Below are 23,082 nucleotides of genomic sequence, written 5' to 3' on the forward strand. Positions count from 1 at the left end.
AGGGAAGGGAGGGGAAGGGAATTAACGGAAGTTGTAGAATTCAAGGTTCATGCCAAGGGGCTGGAGACTACCTGGACGGTATATGAGGTGTTGCTCATCCAACTTGAGTTTGGCCTCATCATGGCAGTAGAGGAGGCCATGTATGGACATATCAGAATGGGAATGTGAAGCAGTGTTGACGTGGATGACTACCGGGAGATGCTGTCTGTTGTGGAGGACGGAGCGGAGGCGCTCGACGAAGCGGGTCTGATGACTTGCTTGTGTTTAAAGTGAAGATGGGTGTGGAAGCTGGGGAATTTGTTGAATTTTCCCGTCTCATCTGATGTCCTGCTGCTTTGTAAAACGGTAGAATATCGTTTAAGTGTCCAGAATACAGGACTCCGCCAATCCAGCTGATATTCGAAAGATCAGATCCTGGCAGGGCCGCCTTCAATCTGAGGGTGGGGATGACGAGCAGCAGCTGTGTGGTTTCGCGGCGCAGTGTCACCACCTGCTGTTGTAAACCGGTACTGCAGGAAAGGGAAAATGCTGCCACTCTCAGCTTGGTCAAAGTTCAAAGTCAATTTATGGTCAGCGTTTACAGCAAAATAACGGAATTCAATAGAATATAGGGGAAAATATACGTAATCAAAAGCAAACAATCAAGGCACAAAAGGAGATCATTTCTGCTAATAGGTATAAGCGCACAGAGCACTACAGCACGCATACAGGCCCTTCGGCCCATCTATCCTGTGTCAAACTGTCATTCTGCCTAGACCTGTCAACCTTTCCCTATCATTCAGGATTTCAAGTCCAGGCAATATCCTTGTGAATTTTCACTGTACTCTTTCTATTTTACTGATATCTTTCCTGTAGATAGGTGACCAGAACTGCACACAATAATCTAAATTAGGCATCCCCAATGTTTTATACGCCTTCAACATAACATCCAACTCCTATACTTAGTACATACTTTGATTTCTAAAAGGGCAATATGCCAAAAATTCTCTTTACAACCTTTCTACGTATGACGCCACTTTCAGGGAATTCCGGATCTGTGTTCCCAGACCTCTCTGTTCTACAACACTCCTCAGCGCACTGACATTCACTGTGAAAGTCCTACCCTGGTTTGTCCTGCAAAATGGGCACCACCTCAGCTGTTTGCATTAAATTCCATCTGTCAGGTCCCGCTGGAAGGCTCTGATATACCTCCCCACTACGCCCCAGTCTTAGTGCAGTCTGCAAATTTGATTACTCGGTCTACCATACTCTCATCCAGCTCATTGATGTTGAAGTCGAACAACAATGGCCCCAGCACCGATCCCTGCGGCACATCACTAGTCACAGGCGTCCAATCCGAGAGGCAAGCAGAAGAGAAATAAATAAATTGCAGAGTCTTTGAAAGCTGGTCTGTCGCTTGTGGAATCAATTCGGAGTTGAAGTGAGTGAAGTTATTCACCCCGGTTGAGGAGGCATAATTGTTGGGTAAATTTATTGTCAAAGTATAAAGAAAGGGGCCAGAATTTATCGTTTACGGAATGTGGACATCGACAGAAGGACCAACATTTACAGCCCAGTGACTGTCCTTGAATAGGTCGAAATGAGCGATTTCAGCGGCTGCAGTCCGTCTGGTGTCATCCATTTAAATCAATTCCCGAATAATCATCTTACATAGAGTTCATCGGGATTTATATTCTCTGAACAGCCGAAGTGATTGGATAATGAACACTACTATTAGTGCAGTTTACTATCTCAACTTCTCTCCACCCAATCAGAGTGAAAATTCCCACCGACCCGTCAGTTTGCTCTCCGTCCGGCCCCTTTACAACAGAATCTTGGATTGTGCTCCTCTCACCGCCGCTGCTCCCCAGTCGGTAAATATATCTAATATCGGATATGTATTGTTCCTGTTCCTAAAAAGACCAAGGTAACAAGTCTGAACGACTGGCGCCCTGTCTCATTTACCTCAATAATAAGCAGATGCTTTTAGAGACTGGTCAAGGACCACATCTGCAGCTTGCTGTCACCCACACTGGATCCCGTACAATTCGCCTATTGACACAACCCATCAACAGATGACACAATAGCCACAGCTCCACACACCGTCCTTTCACATCTGGAGAAGAAGGACGCTTTTATGAGAATGCTGTTCTTGGACTACAGTTCAGCATTCAACACCATAATTCCCTCCAGGCTCGACAAGAAGCTCAGAGACCTCGGCCTTCGCTCTGCCTTGTACACCTGGATCCTGGACTTCCTGTCAGATTACCGACAGATGGTAAGAGTGGGTTCCTTTACCTCTGCCCCTCTGACCCTCAACACAGGGCCCCCTCAGGGCTGTGTTCTAATCGCCCTCCTTTGCTCTCTGTATACCCAAGATTGTGTTGCCATTCACAGCTCCAAACTGCTAATTAAATTTGCTGACGATTCCACATTGATTGGACTTATCGCAAATAATAACTAGGCACCCTACAGAGAGGAAGTCATCACCCAGACACAGTGGTGTCAAGAGAACAACCTCTCCCTCAATGTCGCAAAAACAAATGAGTTGGTTGTGGACTACTGGAGGAATGGAGACAGGCTGACCCCTACTGACATCAATGGACCTGGAGTTCAGAGGAACAGCTTTACGTTCCTCGGCATCCACATCACCGAGGATCTCACGTGGTCAGTATAACAGCACCTGTTTCATCTCAGACGGGTGAAGAAGTTTGGCGTGAGTCCCCACAGCCTAATGACTTTCTACGGGGGCACAATTGAGAGCATCCTGACTGGCTGCATCACTGCCTGGTATGGGAACTGTACTTCCCTCAATCGCAGGACTCTGCAGAGAGTGGTGTGGACAGCCCAGCGCATCCGTAGATGTGAACTTCGCGCTATTCAGGACATTTACAGACACAGACGCATAAAAAGGACCTGAAGTATCAATGGGGACCCGAATCGCCCCAACCACAAACTGTTCCAGCTGCTATCATCTGGGAAACGGTTCCACAGTATTAAAGCCAGGACCGACAGGCTCCGGGACAACTTCTTTCACCAGGCCATCAGACCGATTAATTCACACTGATATGTTTGAATTTCTATGCTGTATTGACTGTCCTGTTGTGCATACTATTTACTACAACTATTTATTACAAATTGCCTTAAATTACACGTTACACATTTAGACGGAGGCGTAACATAAAGATTTTTACTCCTCATGTATGTGAAGGATGTAAGAAATAAAGTCAATTCAATTCATTCTCTCTGCTTCAGGTTTCCCTTTCCCCGGAAAAGGGTTCTAGCTGAGTAACATATCGGCCGATCTCTCATGGCCGCAGAGTGAAAATCTTGCAACAATTTGGGAACTCGTTCACCACACAGTAAATGTTGGCCCTGCTGACGATGCCCACATTCCATAAAAAAATAAATTCTTGGTTCTGTTCCAGTCGAGAGTTGCAGCATTTTGTTTCTGCTCCTCCTGCAGTACCGGTTTCCAGCAACAGGTAGGGCCCTTCACCGTGAAACTCTATCTCTTTGTAACACACATCAAAGTTGCTGGTGAACGCAGCAGGCCAGGCAGCATCTATAGGAAGAGGCGCAGTCGACGTTTCAGGCCGAGACCCTTCGTCAGGACTAACTGAAGGAAGAGTGAGTAAGGGATTTGAAAGCTGGAGGGGGAGGGGGAGATGCAAAATGATAGGAGAAGACAGGAGTGGGAGGGATGGAGCCGAGAGCTGGACAGGTGATACAGGTGTCCGCACTAATCCTAACATTATTATTAAACCCGCTGATAAAGGGGGTGCTGTTGTAGTCTGGCGTACTGACCTCTACCTTGCCGAGGCACAGCGACAACTCGCGGATACCTCCTCTTATTTACCCCTCGATCGTGACCCCACTAAGGAGCACCAGGCCATTGTCTCCCACACTATCAACGACTTTATCCGCTCAGGGGATCTCCCATCCACTGCTACCAACCTTATAGTTCCCACACCCCGCACTTCCCGTTTCTACCTCCTACCCAAGATCCACGAACCTGCCTGTCCTGGCCGACCTATTGTCTCAGCTTGCTCCTGCCCCACCGAACTCGTTTCTGCATACCTCGACACTGTTTTATCACCCCTTGTTCAATCCCTTCCGACCTATGTTCGTGACACTTCTCACGCTCTTAAACTTTTCGATGATTTTAAGTTCCCTGGCCCCCACCGCTTTATTTTCACCATGGATGTCCAGTCCCTATATACTTCCTTCCCCCATCAGGAAGGTCTCAAAGCTCTACGCTTCTTTTTGGATTCCAGACCTAATCAGTTCCCCTCTACCATCACTCTGCTCCGTCTAGCAGAATTAGTCCTTACTCTTAATAATTTCTCCTTTTGCTCCTCCCATTTCCTCCAAACTAAAGGTGTAGCTATGGGCACCCGTATGGGTCCTAGCTATGCCTGCCTTTTTGTTGGGTTTGTGGAACAATCTATGTTCCGTGCCTATTCTGGTATCTGTCCCCCACTTTTCCTTCGCTACATCGACGACTGCATTGGCGCTGCTTCCTGCACGCATGCAGAACTCGTTGACTTTATTAACTTTGCCTCCAACTTTCACCCTGCCCTCAAGTTTACCTGGTCCATTTCCGACACCTCCCTCCCCTTTCTAGATCTTTCTGTCTCTGTCTCTGGAGACAGCTTATCCACTGATGTCTACTATAAGCCTACTGATTCTCACAGCTATCTGGACTATTCCTCTTCTCACCCTGTCTCTTGCAAAAACGCCATCCCCTTCTCGCAATTCCTCCGTCTCCGCCGCATCTGCTCTCAGGATGAGGCTTTTCATCCTAGGACGAGGGAGATGTCTTCATTTTTTGAAGAAAGGGGCTTCCCTTCCTCAACTATCAACTCTGCTCTTAAACGCATCTCCCCCATTTCACGTACATCTGCTCTCACTCCATCCTCCCACCACCCCACTAGGAATAGGGTTCCCCTGGTCCTCACCTACCACCCCACCAGCCTCCGGGTCCAACATATTATTCTCCGTAACTTCCGCCACCTCTAACGGGATCCCACCACTAAGCATATCTTTCCCTCCCCCCCTCTCTCTGTATTCCGCAGGGATCGCTCCCTACACAACTCCCTTGTCCATTCGTCCCCCCCATCCCTCCCCAATGATCTCCCTCCTGGCACTTATCCGTGTAAGCAGAACAAGTGCTACACATGCCCTTACACTTCCTCCCTTACCACCATTCAGGGCCCCAAACAGTCCTTCCAGGTGAGGCATCACTTCACCTGTGAGTCGACTGGGGTGATATACTGCGTCCGGTGCTCCCGATGTGGCCTTTTATATATTGGTGAGACCCGACGCAGACTGGGAGACCGCTTTGCTGAACATCTACGCTCTGTCCGCCAGAGAAAGCAGGATCTCCCAGTGGCCACACATTTTAATTCCACATCCCATTCCCATTCTGACATGTCTATCCACGGCCTCCTCTACTGTAAAGATGAAGCCACACTCAGGTTGGAGGAACAACACCTTATATTCCGTATGGGTAGCCACCAACCTGATGACATGAACATTGACTTCTCTAACTTCCGCTAGGCCCCACCTTCCCCTCGTACCCCATCTGTTACTCTTTTTTATGCACACATTCTTTCTCTCACTCTCCTTTTTCTCCCTCTGTCCCTCTGAATATACCTCTTACCCATCCTCTGGGTCACCCCCCGCCCGTCTTTCTTCCCGGACCTCCTGTCCCATGATCCTCTCGTATCCCCTTCTGCCTATCACCTGTCCAGCTCTCGGCTCCATCCCTCCCCCTCCTGTCTTCTCCTATCATTTTGCATCTCCCCCTCCCCCTCCAGCTTTCAAATCCCTTACTCACTCTTCCTTCAGTTAGTCCTGATGAAGGGTCTCGGCCTGAAACGTCGACTGCGCCTCTTCCTATAGATGCTGCCTGGCCTGCTGCGTTCACCAGCAACTTTGATGTGTGTTGCTTGAATTTCCAGCATCTGCAGAATTCCTGTTGTTTGCCTCTATCTCTTTGTGATCGAGATGCCGTAAAGCGATTGCCCGAATGGTTACGTTCCCAAATACATTAATTGTTTACACAAATGGTGAACATCAGAATTCTGTAGAGATCTTTTACTGCATTTTACGTAGAGATCGCTCTCTACGTAACTCCCTTGTGCACTCGTCCCCCACCACTGATCTCCCTCCTGGCACTTAACCCTGCAAGCGGGATAGTTGCGACACCAGCCCCTGCACCTCTTCCCTCACCGCCATTCAGGACCAAGCAGTTACACTTCACCTGTGAGTGACACCTGTCGGTGTCACCCACTGTATCCGGTGGTCCTGGTGGAATCTCCTCTGCATCAGCGAGACCCGGCGTGGATTGATGTAGCACTTTGTCGAGTACTTACGCTTCGCCCGCCACGAAAGGCAGGATCTCCCAGAGGTCACGTACTTCAACTCCACCTCTCATTCCTATTCTGTCATGTCGTTGATGGTTTCAGCTACTTCCACGATGAGGCCAGGCTTTGGTCAGAGGAGCAAAACCTCTTATTCCATCTCGGTAGCCTCCAACTTGATGGCATGATCATTCATTTCTTTTTCCGCCTCCCTTCCCTTTTTTCATTCACCGTTCTGGTTACTCGCTCAAACGTTCTCTTCTTCCCATCGCATATCTCCTTCCCTTCATCCAAGGTCCACTCCACTCTCCTATCAGATTCCTCCTTCTTCCGCCCTCTCACAATTCCACCTATACCGTTCCAGCTTCTTCCTTCCTGTCCGCTCCTCCACCCACCCAACTTCCTTCTCACCTGGTCTCACTAATCCAAAACTTGCCGGCTTGGACTCCTTCCCCTCCTCCCACTATCCTATTCTGGCTCACGCCCCCTTTCTTTTCCATAAGACCATAAGACAAAGGAGCAGAAGTCGGCCATTTGGCCCATCGAGTCTGCTCCGCCATTTTATCATGAGCTGATATATTCTCCCATTTAGTCCCACTCCCCCGCCTTTTCACCACGACCTTTGATGCCCTGGCTTCTCAGATACCTATCAATCTCTGTCTTAAATACACCCAGTGACTTGGTCTCCACTACTGACCGTGGCCTTCCATGGATTCCATGGATTCACCACCTTCTAGCTAAAAAAAATTCTTCGCATCTCTGTTCTGAATGGGCACCTTTCAATCCTTAAGCTATACTCTTTCGTACTAGACTCTCCCACCATGGGAAACAATTTTGCCACATCCACTCTGTCCATGCCTTTCAATATTCAAAATATTTCTATGAGGCCCCCCCCCACCCCATTCTTCTAAACACCAGGGAATACACTCCAAGAGCGGACAAACATCCCTCATATATTAACCCTCTCATTCCCGGAATCATTCTAGTGAATCTTCTCTGTACTCTCTCCAACATCAGCACATCCTTTCTTAAATAAGGAGACCAAAACTGCGCACAGTACTCCAAGTGAGGTCTCACCAGCGCCTTATAGAGCCTCAACATCACATCCCTGCTCCTATACTCTATTCCTCTAGAAATGAATGCCAACATTGCATTCGCCTTCTTCACCACCGACTCAACCTGGAGGTTAACCTTAAGGGTATCCTGTACGAGGACTCCCAAATCCCGTTGCATCTCAGAACTTTGAATTCTTTCCCCATTTAAATAATAGTCTGCCCGTTTATTTCTTCTGCCAAAATGCATAATCATACACTTCCCAACATTGTATTTCATTTGCCACTTCTTTGCCCATTCTCCCAATCTACCCAAGTCTCTCTGCAGATGCTCCGTTCCCTCAGCACTACCGGCCCCTCATCAGCAAACTTAGCCACAAAGCCATCTATTCCATAATCCAAATCGTTGATGTACAATGTAAAAAGAAACGGCCCCAACACTGATCCCTGTGGAACACCACTGGTAACCGCCAGCCAACCAGAATAGGATCCCTATATTTCCACTCTCTGTTTCCTGCCAATCAGCCAACGCTCTATCCACGTATGTAACTTTCCCGTAAGTCCATGGGCTCTTATCTTGTTAAGTAGCCTCATGTGTGGCACCTTGTCAAAGGCCTTCTGAAAATCCAAATATACAACATCCACTGCATCTCCCGTGTCTAGCCTACTGGTAATTTCCTCAAAAAATTGTAATAGGTTTGTCAGGCAGGATTTTCCTTTAAGGAATCCATGCTGGGTTTGGCCTATCTTGTCATATGCCTCCAGGCACTCTGTAACCTAATCCTTGACAATCGACTCCAACAACTTCCCAACCAACGATGTCAAGCTAACAGGTCTATAATTTCCTTTTTCCTTCCTTGCCCCTTTCTTAAATAGCGGGGTGACATTTGCAATCTTCCAGTCTTCCGGAACGATGCCAGGATCTATCGACTTTTGAAAGATCATCGCTAATGCCTCCACAATCTCCACAGCTACTTCCTTCAGAACACGAGGGTGCATTTCATCTGGTCCGGGAGATTTATCTACCTTTAGACTATTCAGCTTCCTGAGTACTTTCTCTGTTGTAATTGTGACTGCGCACACTTCTCTTCCCTGACACCCTTGAGTGACCGGTATACTGCTGATGTCTTCCTCAGTGAAGACTGATGCAAAATAATTGTTCAGTCCCTCTGCCATCTCCTTATCTCCCTATCTCCCATTGCAATTTCTCCAGCATCATTTTCTATCGGTTCTATATCTACGTTGACCTGTCTTTTACTTTTTATATACTTGACAAAGCTTTTAGTAACTTCTTTGATATTATTTGCTAGCTTCCTTTCATAGTTAATCTTTCCCTCTTAATGACCTTCCTAGTTTCCTTTTGTAAGCTTTTAAAAACTTCCCAATCCTCTCCCCATTAATTTTTGCTTCCTTGTATGCCCTCTCGTCTGCTTTAACTTTGGCTTTGACTTCTTTTGTCAGCCGCGGTTGCATCCTTTTTCCATTCGAAAATTTCTTTGTCTCAGTCTGAAACATCGACTGTTTATTCCCCTCCATAGATGCTGCCTGACTTGCCGAATTCATTCAGCAATTTACCCACAGTGTTTCTTGTACTATATTGTCTGCCTGCACTGCACTCTCTCTGGAACTGAACTCTGACCCGCTCCCCAACGTCACCCCAGCCCATCAGTCACTTCCCCTTGCCACCTCACCCCAGTGTACCGACTTTTTCCCCACCTCCTACCGGCACACCAGCCTCTTTCCCCTCCCCCTCCCGGGCGTACCGACCTCTCCGCGCTCTGACCCTCCCTCACACATTAACCCCACCGCCGTCACCTAAGGACTCCACACCCCCTCCCCCGATACACGCTGACCCAAGCACACATGAATACACACTGGGACCCATGGACAATGCCTGCTATCCATGAGCTAACGAATGAGACGCACACACCGCGGGCATCCGCTGTTCCTCTTTATTGAACCCAAGGGACGGAGATCTGCCGACACGAATCCCCGTGCAAAAAAAAAATCCTAAACACGGTTTCCCAGTGTCACAGCGGAATTCGCTCTGTCTCTGTAACACAACATCCCATCACCAAATTTTTAACACCCGAAAATAACTGTTAAAATAAGTTAGATCAAAAGCCCGCATGTAATAAATAAAGGCACTAAATTTCAGAACACTAGCAGCAAGCGTTGGCCATGAGACTGCGTTCAATCCTGGAGTCTCCTTTCCAATGACACCAGCTTCCCACCACAACCCTATCCAGTTAATTTTGTTTACCCATGAAGAACGACCTTTCGGCCGATTATTCAGAGCAATCCCACTCAGATGGTTTCAGACACTCGTTTGAGGGGGGAGCGGGGTGTGAGCCCCATCCTAAAGTGCTCCTGCCTCCTGGAGGCAATTCATTGAAACCTGAAATAAATTCAGAAAACAGTGGTAACACTCAGCCGGTCAGTCAGCCTCTGTGGGGAGCTGATATTTCAGAAACACCGGTCAGTACATTCAGGGGTTGGCTCTCAAACCTGCCCCGCCATCCAAAGTGATCATGGCTGTTTTCCTGATGTGGGATCGCGACGTGAAATGTGGACGTACGCCTTTTGCCTCCATGGATACTGCTCGGCCCGCTGAGATTTTCAGTGTGTTTTAATTTAATACAGGCCCCCAGTGTCCGCGACCCCTTTATTTGTTCTTTATGGCTCTCCTCAACCATTTTACGCGCTAGTTCCCCAAACATCTCCATTCCACGTTGGATAAAATATTTCTGTCTCCATCTTTAACCTATGCAATGATTCCCTACTTGCCCTCCCTCGGAGGCAGAGAATTTCAGATCCTCACTACCTGGAGAGAGATATTTCCACACGTCCCTATTTTCAAACGACAAGCCCCTTCTCCAGACCTCATGTTCGTGACTCTCCCTCAAGCGGGAACAGTTTGAGGCGGGGAAATGCCTTGGGATTAGAAGCATGGAAAACCTACAGCACAGTACAGGCCCTTCGACCCACAATGCTGTGCCAAACATGTACTTACTTTAGAAGTTACCTAGGGTTACCCATAGCCCTGTATTCTTCTACGCTCCATGTACCTATCCAGGAGTCTCTTAAATGACCCTGTCATATGTGCCTCCACCAGCACCACCGGCAGCCCATTCCACGCACTCACCACTCTCTGCGTAAAATAACTTACCCCTGACATCTCCTCTGTACCTACTCCCCTGCACCTTAAACCTGTGCCCTCTCTTGTTGGCCATTCCAGCCCTGGGAAAAAGCCTCTGACTATCCACATGATCAGTGCCTCTCATCATCTTATACACCTCTATCAGGGATTGAAGTCACCTTGGGAGAACTGTAACAGAGGTACTTCGACCTGAAGAATTGCTAGGGTCAGCCCCTCCACGGGGTCTAATCGACCGCGTGGGTGGGTCCGGTTCTTATTCCAGACCCTCCTTCCCAGCGTGGATTCCTGGGATGGAGGAAAATGCTGGACTGCTTTGTTCCATGATAGAACACATCCAAAAGACCACGGCTGAATAGCCTAAACCTGCTCCTATGTTTTGTGCTCCCCGAGGGCTCTGTGGAATCCTTCTGTCGCAGCCCTTATCCCGCGGCCCCAGATGTCTTGGGTCCTCAGCCATCCAAGCCCTGGACAGCAGTTTCTAAGTCCCCTTCATTCCGAGCGACCAGAACCCCTTCACTCCCCCTCTCCCACAGAAACGGGCCGAGACTCGAAAGTGCAAATTCGGTGTGCCGAAGGATCAGCCGCCGATCCGAAGAGAGTGGGACAGATTGGTGGTGACGCCCTGTCCCCACCCCTCACTCAACCCAGCACCACCACCTCCCTAACCCGATCCTCGATGACTTCCCCACGTCCTGTCCAACAAGGGAGAGATCACCCCTGCTTTAACTCCGCACACCTGATGTCCCCCACTTCAACATCGGAACACAGGTGGGATCGAGGCGGCGGTACCTACACTGTCTACAGAAATTAACTTCTCCTCTGCCCTCAACACTTCCATCCCTTTAAAAAAGGGGTGGGATCTCCAAAACCAGCCAGTCTTTGAGATTGAATGTTCAAGGGGGGTGGTTGGGGGAAGATCATAATTTGCAAATTAGCCCCTCGAAGGGGCAGTCCTTCATCGCTGTCAATGTTCACGGAGGGTGGGGCCTGGGATGGGTAAGGGGCTGTGTTTTAAAGGAGCCAGCGTCCCCTCTCTCCTTACCCGCCCCTCGGCCCACAGAGGCAGTCACTGGATTTTGAAAGCTCCGAAATAGGTCTTGTGGTATTCCATTTCAGCCCGGCCGAGCGGACTGATCTTCAGGGACAGGCGTGTGCCTTTGGCCAGCTGGAAGACGCCCCCCCCCCCCCCCCGCCGGATCGACTGGTACCATCTCCTTTTGTTGGACCCGTCACAGGCTGACTGGGTTGCCTCCATGAGTTCCAGGGCATTGTGGCTAGAATGCTGCTGGTACAGAACTTTACTCTCCAGGACCTCTGAGATGTCACTGCAGTTGGACCCCACGAACGAGACTTGGGCGTAAACATAATAATGGTCTGCCTCCAAAACGATGATGAATCCGTCTTTGTAATCCATGCCCTGGAGGCTGGATTCCATCCTGGTAGACCCCCACTTCACGCTTCCGTTGTCATATTTCTGTAAGGCTGGGAGGAGAGGGATGAAGGTCAGACCATGGTCTCTGCAACACGACTGTCTGTGAACGTGAACGAACACACACACACACACACACACACACACACACACACACACACACCTACCTCACCGTTTACCTGCTCACCACTTGTCCCTCTATCCTTCTCTCCGTTCCCTCCCAGGAGAGTGGGATTGAGAGGGATAATGAATCAGCCATGATCAGCTGGCAGAGCTGTCTCGATAGGCCAATTAGCCTATTTCTACTCCGATCTCTTCTGTTCTCACAACTTGCATTCCTCCCTCCATTCCCTATCCCCCTCCTTCTATACATCCCTTTCCTTTTCCCTCTCTCTCCCTCACCCTCCGGTGAGCTGCTATGGTCTTGGGTTACCATAAGACAACGTGACATTGGAACAGAATTAGCCCATTGAGTCTGTTCTATCATTCTATCTCAACTCCATTTTCCTGCCCCTAAACATTTGACACTTCTACAAATTAAATCCCATTAACCGCTGTTTCAAATATACCCACTGACTTGGCCTCCACATCCATTTGAACATATAAAATAGAATATTACAGCACAGTGCCAGCCCTATGGCCCTGATGTTGTGCCAAATGTCTAACCTACTCTCGGAACATTTCTAACCCTTCCCTCCAACATAACTCTCAATTTTTCTACCATTTATGTTCCTGTCTAAATAGAAACATAGAAACATAGAAAATAGGTGCAGGTGTAGGCCATTCGGCCCTTCGAGCCTGCACCGCCATTTATTATGATCATGGCTGATCATCCAACTCAGAACCCCGCCCCAGCCTTCCCTCCATACCTCCTGACCCCCGTAGCCACAAGGGCCATATCTAACTCCCTCTTAAATATAGCCAATGAACTGGCCTCAACTGTTTCCTGTGGCAGAGAATTCCACAGATTCACCACTCTCTGTGTGAAGAAGTTTTTCCTAATCTCGGTTCTAAAAGGCTTCCCCTCTATCCTCAAACTGTGGCCCCTCGTTCTGGACTTCCCCAACATCGGGAACAATCTTCCTGCATCTAGCCTGTCCAATCCCTTTAGGATCTTATACGTTTCAATCAGATCTCCCCTCAATCTTCTAAATTCCAACGAGTACAAGCCCAGTTCATCCAGTCTTTCTTCATATGAAAGTCCTGCCATCCCAAGAATCAATCTGGTGAACCTTCTTTGTACTCCCTCTATGGCAAAGATGTCTTTCCTCAGATTAGGGGACCAAAACTGCACACAATACTCCAGGTGTGGTCTCACCAAGGCCTTGTACAACTGCAGTAGTACCTCCCTGCTCCTGTACTCGAATCCTCTCGCTATAAATGCCAGCATACCATTCGCCTTTTTCACCGCCTGCTGTACCTGCATGCCCACTTTCAATGACTGGTGTATAATGACACCCAGGTCTCGTTGCACCTCCCCTGATGGAGGTGGAGATGGAGGAATTGCGAGAAGGGGATGGCATTTTTGCAGGAGACAGGGTGAGAAGAGGAATAGTCCAGATAGCTGTAGACTTATAGTAGTCATCAGTGGATAAGCTGTCTCCAGAGAAAGAGACAGAAAGATCTAGAAAGGGGAGGGAGGTGTCGGAAATGGACTTGATGGCAGGGTGAAAGTTGGAGGCAAAGTTAATAAAGTCAATGATCTCAGCATGCGTGCACAAGCAGCAATAAAGTCTACGAGCTCAGCATGCGTGCAGGAAGCATCCACCTTGTTACGAATGCTCCTTGCATTGACACACAAAGCCTTCAGGCTTGCTTTAACAACACTCTTGGCCCTTATACAATTATGTTGAAAAGTGGCCCTTTTTGATTTTTGCCCTGGATTTGTCGGCCTGCCACTTTTACGTTTCACCTTACTACTTTTTGCTTCTACCCTCATTTTACACCCCTCTGTCTCTCTGCACTTGTTCCCATCCTGCTGTTGTGAACTAACCTCCTCTCTCCTAGTCTGTTTAATTTGATTCCCACCCCCCCAACCATTCTAGTTTAAAGTCACCTCAGTAGCCCTCGCAAATTTCCCCGCCAGGATATTGGTCCCCCTAGGATTCAAGTGTAACCCATCCTTTATTTCAGGTCACACCTGCGCCAAAAGAGGTCCCAATGATTCAAAAACTTGTATCTCTGCCCCCTGCTGCTCCAATCCCTCAGCCACGCATTTATCCTTCACATCATTGCATTCCTACTCTCACTGTCACGTAGCACAGGCAGTAATCCTGAGATTATTACCTTTGCAGTCCTTTTTCTCAACTCCCTTCCTAACTCCCTATATTCTCCTTTCAGGACCTCTTCGCTTTTCCTACCTATGTCATTGGTACCTATATGTACCACGACCTCTGGCTCCTCACCCTCTCACTTCAGGATATCTTGGACGTGATCAGAAATATCCCGGACCCTGGCACCAGGGAGGCAAACTATCATCCGGGTCTCTGGACTGCGTCCACAGAATCGTCTATCTGACCCCCTTACTATTGAGTCCCCTACTACTACTGCCCTCCTCTTCCTTTCCCTACCCTTCTGAGCTACAGGGCCGGACTCTGTGCCAGAGGCACGGCCACTGTCGCTTCCCCCAGGCAAGCTGTCCCGCCCCCCCAACAGTACTCAAACAGGAGTACCCATTGTCAAGGGGCACAGCCACCGGGGTGCTCTCTATTACCTGACTCTTCCCCTTCCCCCTCCTAACCGTGACCCACTTGTCTGCCTCCCGTGGCCCCGGTGTGACCACCTGCCTGTAACTCCTTTCTATCAACTCCTCACTCTCCCTGACCAGACGAAGGTCATCAAGCTGCAGCTCCAGATCCCTAACGCGGTCCCTTAGGAGCTGCATCTCGACGCACCTGGCGCAGATGTGGACGTCCAGGAGGCTGTGAGACTCTAGGACCTCCCACATCCCGCACCGAGAACAACAAACTGCCCTCACACTCATACTGCCCCTCTCCTCAAATAACAACCAAAAATGAATACCAAACCTTCCTCGCCTCGCCATTTATGCCTAAGCCCGTTGAGCCGAAGCCCTTAAGCCTTCACTCTGCTCCCGGCTCACTCCGTTTCCCGCAAAACGACGCTACCCGCTGTATAAGGCTGTGTTCCTTTCAAATCTTCCGCGCTTCACTGCCCGACGTCACACGCCTGTGCAGTCCCGCCTCTCTGAACGCCGATGGGAAAAAAACAAAACATTTAAAAATGGCTTCCTCCGCAATCCCGCTCCGATTCTCAGACTGCCTTCTCCAAATATTCCTCAATAGACCCATCCGATCCTTGCTTCCTAAACCTCATGTATGCTGCCTTCTTCCACCTGACTAGATTTTCCACCTTACTTGACACCCATGGTTCCTTCACCCTACCATTCTTTATCTTCCTCACCGGGACAAATTTATCCCTAACATCCTGCAAGAGATCTCTAAACATCGACCACATGTCCAGAGTACACTTCCCTGCAGAAATATCATTCCAATTCACACCCGCAAGTTCTAGCCTTATAGCCTCATAATTTGCCTTTCCCCAATTAAAAATTTTCCTGTCCTCTCTGATTCTATCCTTTTCCATGATATTGCTAAAGGCCAGGGAGCGGTGGTCACTGTCCCCCAGATGCTCACCCACTGAGAGATTTGTGACCTGACCCGGTTCACTATCTAGTACTAGATCTAGTATGGCATTCCCCCTAGTCGTCCTGTCCACATACTGTGATAGGAATCCGTCCTGGACACACTTAACAAACTCTGTCCCATCTAAACCCTTGGAAGTAATCAGGTACCAATCACTATTAGGGAAGTTAAAGTACCCCCTGTATACAAGGGTAGGCAGGTCATTTTATTCTATGTCTGCCTACCTCGATGTCGAAGGTTGAGGTTCGTCGTCTGCTGTGGCTGATGTGGAAGGCTTGCTTGACTGCTCAGCCTCGTGCATTTTTCTCTCATATAGTTCTTTGTAAGCACTCAAACCATCCTGCAAATATGCCCTAAACTGACGTACCCTTTCAAAAATAAAGTCATACTGTATCATTGCAGCGAAAATCTCACACAGTTGCTTCACGTTCTGTTCCTGGACGACTCGGTCCATTTGCTACTGTATTCAGTTTCGATTATTATCCTTTCCTCTTGCAATTGCATCAGCTCTTCATCTATCAGTTCTTGGTCATGGGACGCCAAAACCTCTTCAACATCATCTTCGTCAACTTCCACAAGCCAAACTCACATTGTCCTTGCTTCGTTCACCACGATCGAAAAGCTTAATTATGTCTAGTTTTACGCTAAATGTAACACCTTTACAAGCTCTTTTAGGCTTTTCCGATACTTTAGAACTCATCTTGCAAATGGCTGCTCACAGGCACGTGTTTAAGCAATGCTGGCGAGAATGCCGTTCCGAATACCGGGGAGAGCGGCTGCTTGGGGTGCGCGCTGATTTTTATCGCACGCTGATTTTTTTTCGCGTGCTGCTTTTTTTTGTAACAGTGAAAACACCTTCTGTTAGCGAAAACAGGGAACTAATGTAGGTCTTTCGTAACAGTGAGGTTTCGTAAAGTGAACGTTCGAAAAGCGGGGGACACCTGTACAGACCTCCCAATAGTAGCTGGGATGTGGACCATAGAGTACAACAGGATATGGAAAAGGAGTGACAAAAGGGCAATGTTATTATAGTCATGGGAGATTTGAACATGCAGGTCAATTGGGAAAATCAGGTTGGAAATGGATCTCAAGTGAGTGAGTTTGCTGAATGCCTGTGAGATGGCTTTTTAGAGCAGTTTGTTGTTGAGCCTACTGGGGGATCAGCAATACTGGATTGGTGTTATGGAATGAACTGGGGGTGATTAGGGTATTTAAAGTAAAAGAACCGTTAGGAGGCAGTGATCACACAATGATTGACTTCAACTTCAAATTTGATAGGGAGAAAGTGAAGTCTGACATAGCAGTAATACAGTGGAATAAGGGAATTTACAGTGATAGGTGAAAGGAGTTGGACAAAATAATTTGGAAGGAGATGCTGGCAGGGATGACAGCAGAGCAGCAATGGAGCGAGTTTCTGGGAAGAAATGAGAAGGTGCAGGATGGGTGTATTCCAAAAACAAAAAAAAATACTCAAATGGGAAAATAATACAAGGGAAAAATAATACAAAGGCAAAGGAAAGGGCATAAAACAAAGCAAAGATTAGTGGGAAGGAAGGATTGAGAAGCTTTTAAAAACTACAGAGCGCAACTAAAAGAATCATTAGGGGACAGAACATGAAATATGAAAGCAAGCTGGCAAGCAATATCAAAGTGGATAGTAAAAGCTTTTTCAAGTACGTAAAAATAAAAGAGTGATTAGTGTGGATGTAGGATTGCTAGAAAATGAGGCCAGAGAAATAATAACGGAGGACAAGGAGGAGGCAGATGAACTAAGTAAGTGCAGTTAAACTTACAGGGGAGAAGGTGCTCAAAAAGCTGAAAGACTCAAGGGTACATTAGTCACCCGGACCAGATGAACTGCACACTCGGGGTCTGAAACAGATAGCCGTACAGATTGTGGAGGCATTAGAAATGATCTTTCAAAAATCATTGGAAGCCGGCAAGGTGCCAGACGACTGGAAAATTGCAAATGTCACTCCATTCTTTAAAAGAGGAAGGTAGCAGAAAAGAAATTATGACCAGTTAGCCTGACCTCAGTGATTGGGAAGATGTTAGATTCAATTGTTAAGGTTGAGGTTATGGAGTACTTGGTGACACAGGACAAGACAGAACAAAGTCAGCATGGTTTCCTTCAGGGAAGCTCTTGCATGAATAAACCTGTTGGAATTCTTTGACGAGATTACACATAGGATAGATGCAGTGTATGTTGTATAAATGGACTTTCAGAAGGCCTTTGACAAGGTGCCACACGAGGCTGCTACCAAGTTAAGAGCCCATGGTATTACAGGAAAGTTGCTGACATGTTTAGAGAGTTGGCTGATTGGTAGGAGGCAGCGACTGGGAATAGAAGTACCATTTTCTAGTTGGCTGCCAGTGACTAGTGGTGTTCCTCAGGGGTCAGTGTTGGGACTACTTCTTTTTATGCTGTATGTAAATGATTTAGATGATGGAATAGATGGTTTTGTTGCCAAGTTGGCAGATGATATGAAGACTGGTGGAGGGGAAGGCAGTGTTGAGGAAATAGGTAGGCTGCAGAAGGACTTAGACAGATTAGGAGAATGGGCAAGAAAGGAGAAAATGAAATACAATATTGGATAAAGCATGGTCATGCACATTGGTGGTAGAAATAAATCTGCAGACTGTATTCTAAGTGGGGAGAAAATCTAAAAATCGGAGATGCAATGAGACTTGGGAGTCCTTGTGCAGAACAATCTAAAAGTTAACTTGCTGGTTGAGTCAGTGGTGAGGAAGGCAAATGCAATGTTAGCATTCGATTCAAGAGATCTAGAATACAAGATCAGGGATGTGTTGCTGAGGCTTTATGAGGTACTGGTGAGGCTTCACCTTGAGTATTATGAACAGTTTTGGGCTCCTGATCTGAGAAAAGAGGTGATGGCATTGGAGAGGGTTCAAAAGAGGTTCAAAAATGGGCCAAGTAGATAATTCTGCTCCTATGTCATATTGTCTATAGTTCCCCTTCAGTCGTATTATTACAGCCAATTATATCAGGGAGGCAGAGCGAAGTTGTTATGGCTGCCAACGGCGACTCATTTGCTTGCATCTTCGGAAACAGCTCTATTTCCATCGTTAACATCTCTATTTTTCCCTTTCAGGATTCTTTTGAGGACCCTGACCTGGAGTTACACACTGACTACGGTTCTTTGCGAGAATGGAACCCGCTCTCGGGGTTCCACAATCAGCCGCTATTCAGTATACTGAAGTCTCGGCCCATGATCTCGGCACCTTTTCAGAAGCCTAGGATCCCAAGCAACTGGTCCCCAGCACCCAGCAGATGTTCCGGCTCCCCCAACGACACACGGGTCTCCTGTGGTGACACCGACCCTTGATTCGCCCGTCAACTGGGGGAGTGTGTCGTTGGGGGAGTCGGAACATCTGCTGGGTGCCTGGGGACCAGGGATCTTTGTGATCTTCAGGCACAGAGCTCGGAAAAAGTGACGTAACGGACTTTTAACATCGTAATAAAGCGAGTTGTTTGTTTTCTCTCCCGCTGGCAGGAAAAATGGAGTCACCTTTCTCTCCCATATTAGGAGAGAGAGAGCCTGAAGTGTGTTGAACTACTGGGTGAACGATGTAGTCTTCGGGGTAACTGCAAGTCTGTGTCTGTGCTATCGCTTAGCTCACGCTGAGTGCTGGTCGAGGGTGTGCTTTACTTTTGCTGCTGGGGGGAGTGGGACTGTTGCTCGCTGCCGCTTATGTGCAGGACGGAGGGGAGCGGGGGGGGGGGGTTGTAATTGGGGTTCTAACATTTGACTATCGTTCATTCTTTAGGGCAGTTCTGTTTTTGAAAAATGGTTGCGAAGAAAAAGCACTTCAGGATGTATACTGTATACATTTCTCTGACCTTTGAACCTTTGAAACTGTGCCTCATAAACAAGGACAAATGAAACTCTACGTTTTACCTTGCTTAATGCCGTCAAACACTTTTTCCAACGCTATCATCAAATAGGGATGATCGAATTTTTCAGCCCGTAGGGCACCATCTGTCACAGACAATGTCAGGGTATCCTCACTAATCCTGCAAATATTATACAGCTGGTTATAAACTGAGCATCAGCAAAGTTTGAACTATTTTACAAATCCATCCAGAGTTTCAGTAAAGACCATGTCCTACCTCTTCTTGCGATGAGTTTCCCCCTGAAATAAACAAAACACAGATCTCAATTGACTGAGACTGACTGTCAGCATCCGAACAGCAGGAATGTGAGGCAAGTTATTACAAAGTGCTGAAAATTCCCACTTATTCCCACTAACACACACGGTGAAAGAAACATTGAAACATAGAAAACCTACAACACAATACAGGTCCTTTGGCCCACAAAGTTGTGCCGATCATGTCCCTACCTTAGAAATTACTAGGGTTACCCATAGCCCTCTATTTTTCTAATTTCCATGTATCTATCCAAAAGTCTCTTAAAAGACCCTATCATATCCGCCTCCACCGCCGTTGCCGGCAGCCCATTCCACGCACTCACCACCCTCTGCGTAAAAATACCTACCCCTGACATCCCCTCTGTACCTACTCCAAAGCACCTTAAACCTGTGCCCTCTTGTGGCAGTCATTTCAGCCCTGGAGAGAGCCTCTGACTATCCACACGATCAATGCCTCTCAACCTCAAAGGGCCAAGTACACTCAACCTGTTTTCATGAGGCATGAAAGAGGGACACAGAACCACGGGAGAAAGTACAAGGAATGTTTATGAAAATTGTACCATAACTGAGAGGATGGAACTTACAGGACAGACTGGACAGGTTGTGTATTTTTATCTGGATACGATGTCAGGGAGGATCAGATGGAGGAATTTCAGATTCCGAATGGATTTGATGGGATGGGAGTGGAGAAAATATTTCTGCTTGGACAGAGACCAAAACATCAATTAGTTTCTAATATATGCCACAAGAAATGTGGTGAAGAGAATGTGGAACTCACTGCCACAGGAGTGACTGCAGTGGAACAGCAGAGATTGAATGTAATGGGGAAGCTGCATAAACACATGAGGGACCATGGAGTTGGGGTCACTGTTGCTCTGTGTGGTGAAAGTGTGGGAGGAGGCTTGTGAAGCAGGGAAATTGACAGGAGAAGAAGGGCTGAAAAACCTGTCTTTGATGGAAAATGGGATATAATCCGAAAAAGAATATATCTGAAAAACAAAACAGATGGTACAAAATTCTCCAAAACACTGAAACTGATACAAACTGATATTAATTGTAAACCTGATGTGTGGGTCACATTCTGCAAGTCAACCTCAGTTCCCACCGATCGGCAGACAGACCCTCGCACATACTCACAGAGTCTGAGTATCAGGGATATTATACGTGGGAATCACAGAAACGATCACCAGCTCAGTGCTCTGATCAGAGTAACTCATTCCCGAGAAGGTTGCAGACTGTCCTGTGATGTACGGATGTTGTGGGAGTCCGGTTTGAGGAATGACAGCAGTCCAGAACAGTGAAAACATCTGCCAGGTTTAAACCACTTTACAGCTGCAGTATCTGTAAATTCCACACTGATTTAAAATACGTCATTTTGTGACTGTGCACTTTTACAGAACCAGACTGAAATCTCTCACCATAAGGAATATCACATTGTCTTTCTGATCCTTCCGTGTCTGTAACTCAGAGATTTCCTCCTGAATAGAATTTAAATTCTCTTGAACCTCTCGGAGATTTTTCTCCATTAGAATTAGAATCCTCTCCTCTTCTTCCCTGAGATCTCGGAGCGCGCGCTGCTCTTTCTCGGTGATAATCCGGCGCAATTCAGCAAACTGGGATGTGATGTGGGACTGAAGGCTTTGTGACTGTTCCTGTCAAATGAAAGGAGAGGCTAGTTTATTATCTGGCCCTGATATATTTCCTTATGATATGGAAGGTCTATCCAGCCCATTATCATCCAAGAGGACCACAACCTTGCCGTTGGGTTTGGAGGCTTGTGTGCCTCAGTGACCCAAAGAACTCTGCTGGCTGGAATGTGGGCTTTATGCTTTGAATCTTGATAGGGTTACCCATGCCAAACAGGTCAAAGGGTAGATGCCAGAGTAAGAATGGTCTACTGGTCCTCCAGGTTGATGGGTTCAGCTCAGGGCTAACAATACTGACTGGTAAAACAAAATTGTTACAGAAACAATGAAGAGTCTTTCTATATCTGAGTGTCATGTTATTCCTGAGTCTCCACTCAGGACCTGTATGACTGACAGGAGTGAAAACTGAAAAGTAGCTGCTGACGTGTTCAATGACGACATGAACACGGCCAGAGATGGAGGACTGTCATTGCTGTCTAAACACCAGTGGCATAACAGGCAGTAAGTAAGTGGCTCTCAGATCTTCGGTCACACTTCCCTGCAACCCAGTCTTCCTCACTGACCCATTAACTCCCACCTGATTCACATACAACCTCCCTTCACGGGGTTAATTACAGTAGCCAATTTACCGTTCAACCATGGAATGTCGGCTAAAAGAAGGCACTGGTTACGGAGAGAACGCGCAAACTCCACGCAGACAGCACCAGGGGTTAGGATCAAACCCAGGTTACTGGAGCTGCGATACTCGGCTATTCCTCATTAAAGGGAACAAAACTACACAACGATATTGGAAATTCTGCTCAGGAAGCCTCACCCGAACTCCAGAAATCTTCTCTTTCTGTTGTTGCTCCATTTCCTGAAAGTCCGATTTCTTTTTTGTGAGAGAGTCTAAGGAAGATTTAACCTGGTCCTGGGAATCAAGAGTGAATGGATTAGACAAAAAAGATGACACTTTTGGCTGAGAGAAAAAGACGGTCGAAAGCGGGTTATTTTTACCTTGTAAGTTTTAATGGCTTCTTTAATCGACATGAAGTTGTGAGACTTGTGTTCCAGTGCATCTCTACAGATCAGACAGATCAGTTTCTTGTCCGTCTCACAAAACAGCTTCAGTTCTTCCTGGTGTTCCTCGCAGTGAAGTTTACTTTCCTTCTCTTTCGGATTCAGGTTTAGTTTTCGAGCTTTCTCAGACAGATTTGCTAAGGCCCGACTGGCCCTGAGGGTGCGGTCCGCAATCTCCTCTCTACATTCCGGGCAGGAGTTACTCTCCTCCCTTTCCCAACACCGTGTGATGCAGGAGCGGCAGAAGTTGTGTCCACACTCCAGTATAACCGGATCGATGAAAAAATCCAGGCAGATGGGACAAATTATCTCTTCGATTAAACCCTCAACCTGTCCTTTCGAAGCCATGTTAACTCTCGGTACTTCCTGGTTCAGGATCCTTTCACTTTCGCGAGCTGCTGAACCGCTGCAGTACCGCGATTGTCCAGTAGGCGCGCTGCAGTCTCGGGAATGAAGATAACGTTGCTGCAAGTGTTCTCTGGGGAGGAATCGCAGCAATTTCCACGTCAGGGTGGGATCAGAAACACATTAAAGAGGTCTGAATATAAATGAACCCG

General features: G+C 47.5%; 1 protein-coding gene across 1 annotated transcript; it reads right to left on the reverse strand.

Moving 5' to 3' along the window:
• Positions 1–9,355: 9,355 nt before the first annotated feature.
• Positions 9,356–22,875, reverse strand: LOC134346532 (nuclear factor 7, brain-like). The gene is made up of 6 exons (XM_063047943.1): positions 22,463–22,875; positions 22,281–22,376; positions 21,239–21,472; positions 19,783–19,805; positions 19,571–19,686; positions 9,356–12,041 (listed from the first exon to the last, which is right to left on the reverse strand). The coding sequence occupies exons 1-6, from the start codon at positions 22,871–22,873 to the stop codon at positions 11,626–11,628; spliced, it is 1,296 nt and encodes a 431-aa protein (XP_062904013.1). The 5' UTR covers positions 22,874–22,875; the 3' UTR covers positions 9,356–11,625.
• Positions 22,876–23,082: the final 207 nt, after the last annotated feature.

Source organism: Mobula hypostoma, chromosome 5 (assembly GCF_963921235.1).
Source record: "Mobula hypostoma chromosome 5, sMobHyp1.1, whole genome shotgun sequence".
Taxonomy (NCBI): domain Eukaryota; kingdom Metazoa; phylum Chordata; class Chondrichthyes; order Myliobatiformes; family Myliobatidae; genus Mobula; species Mobula hypostoma.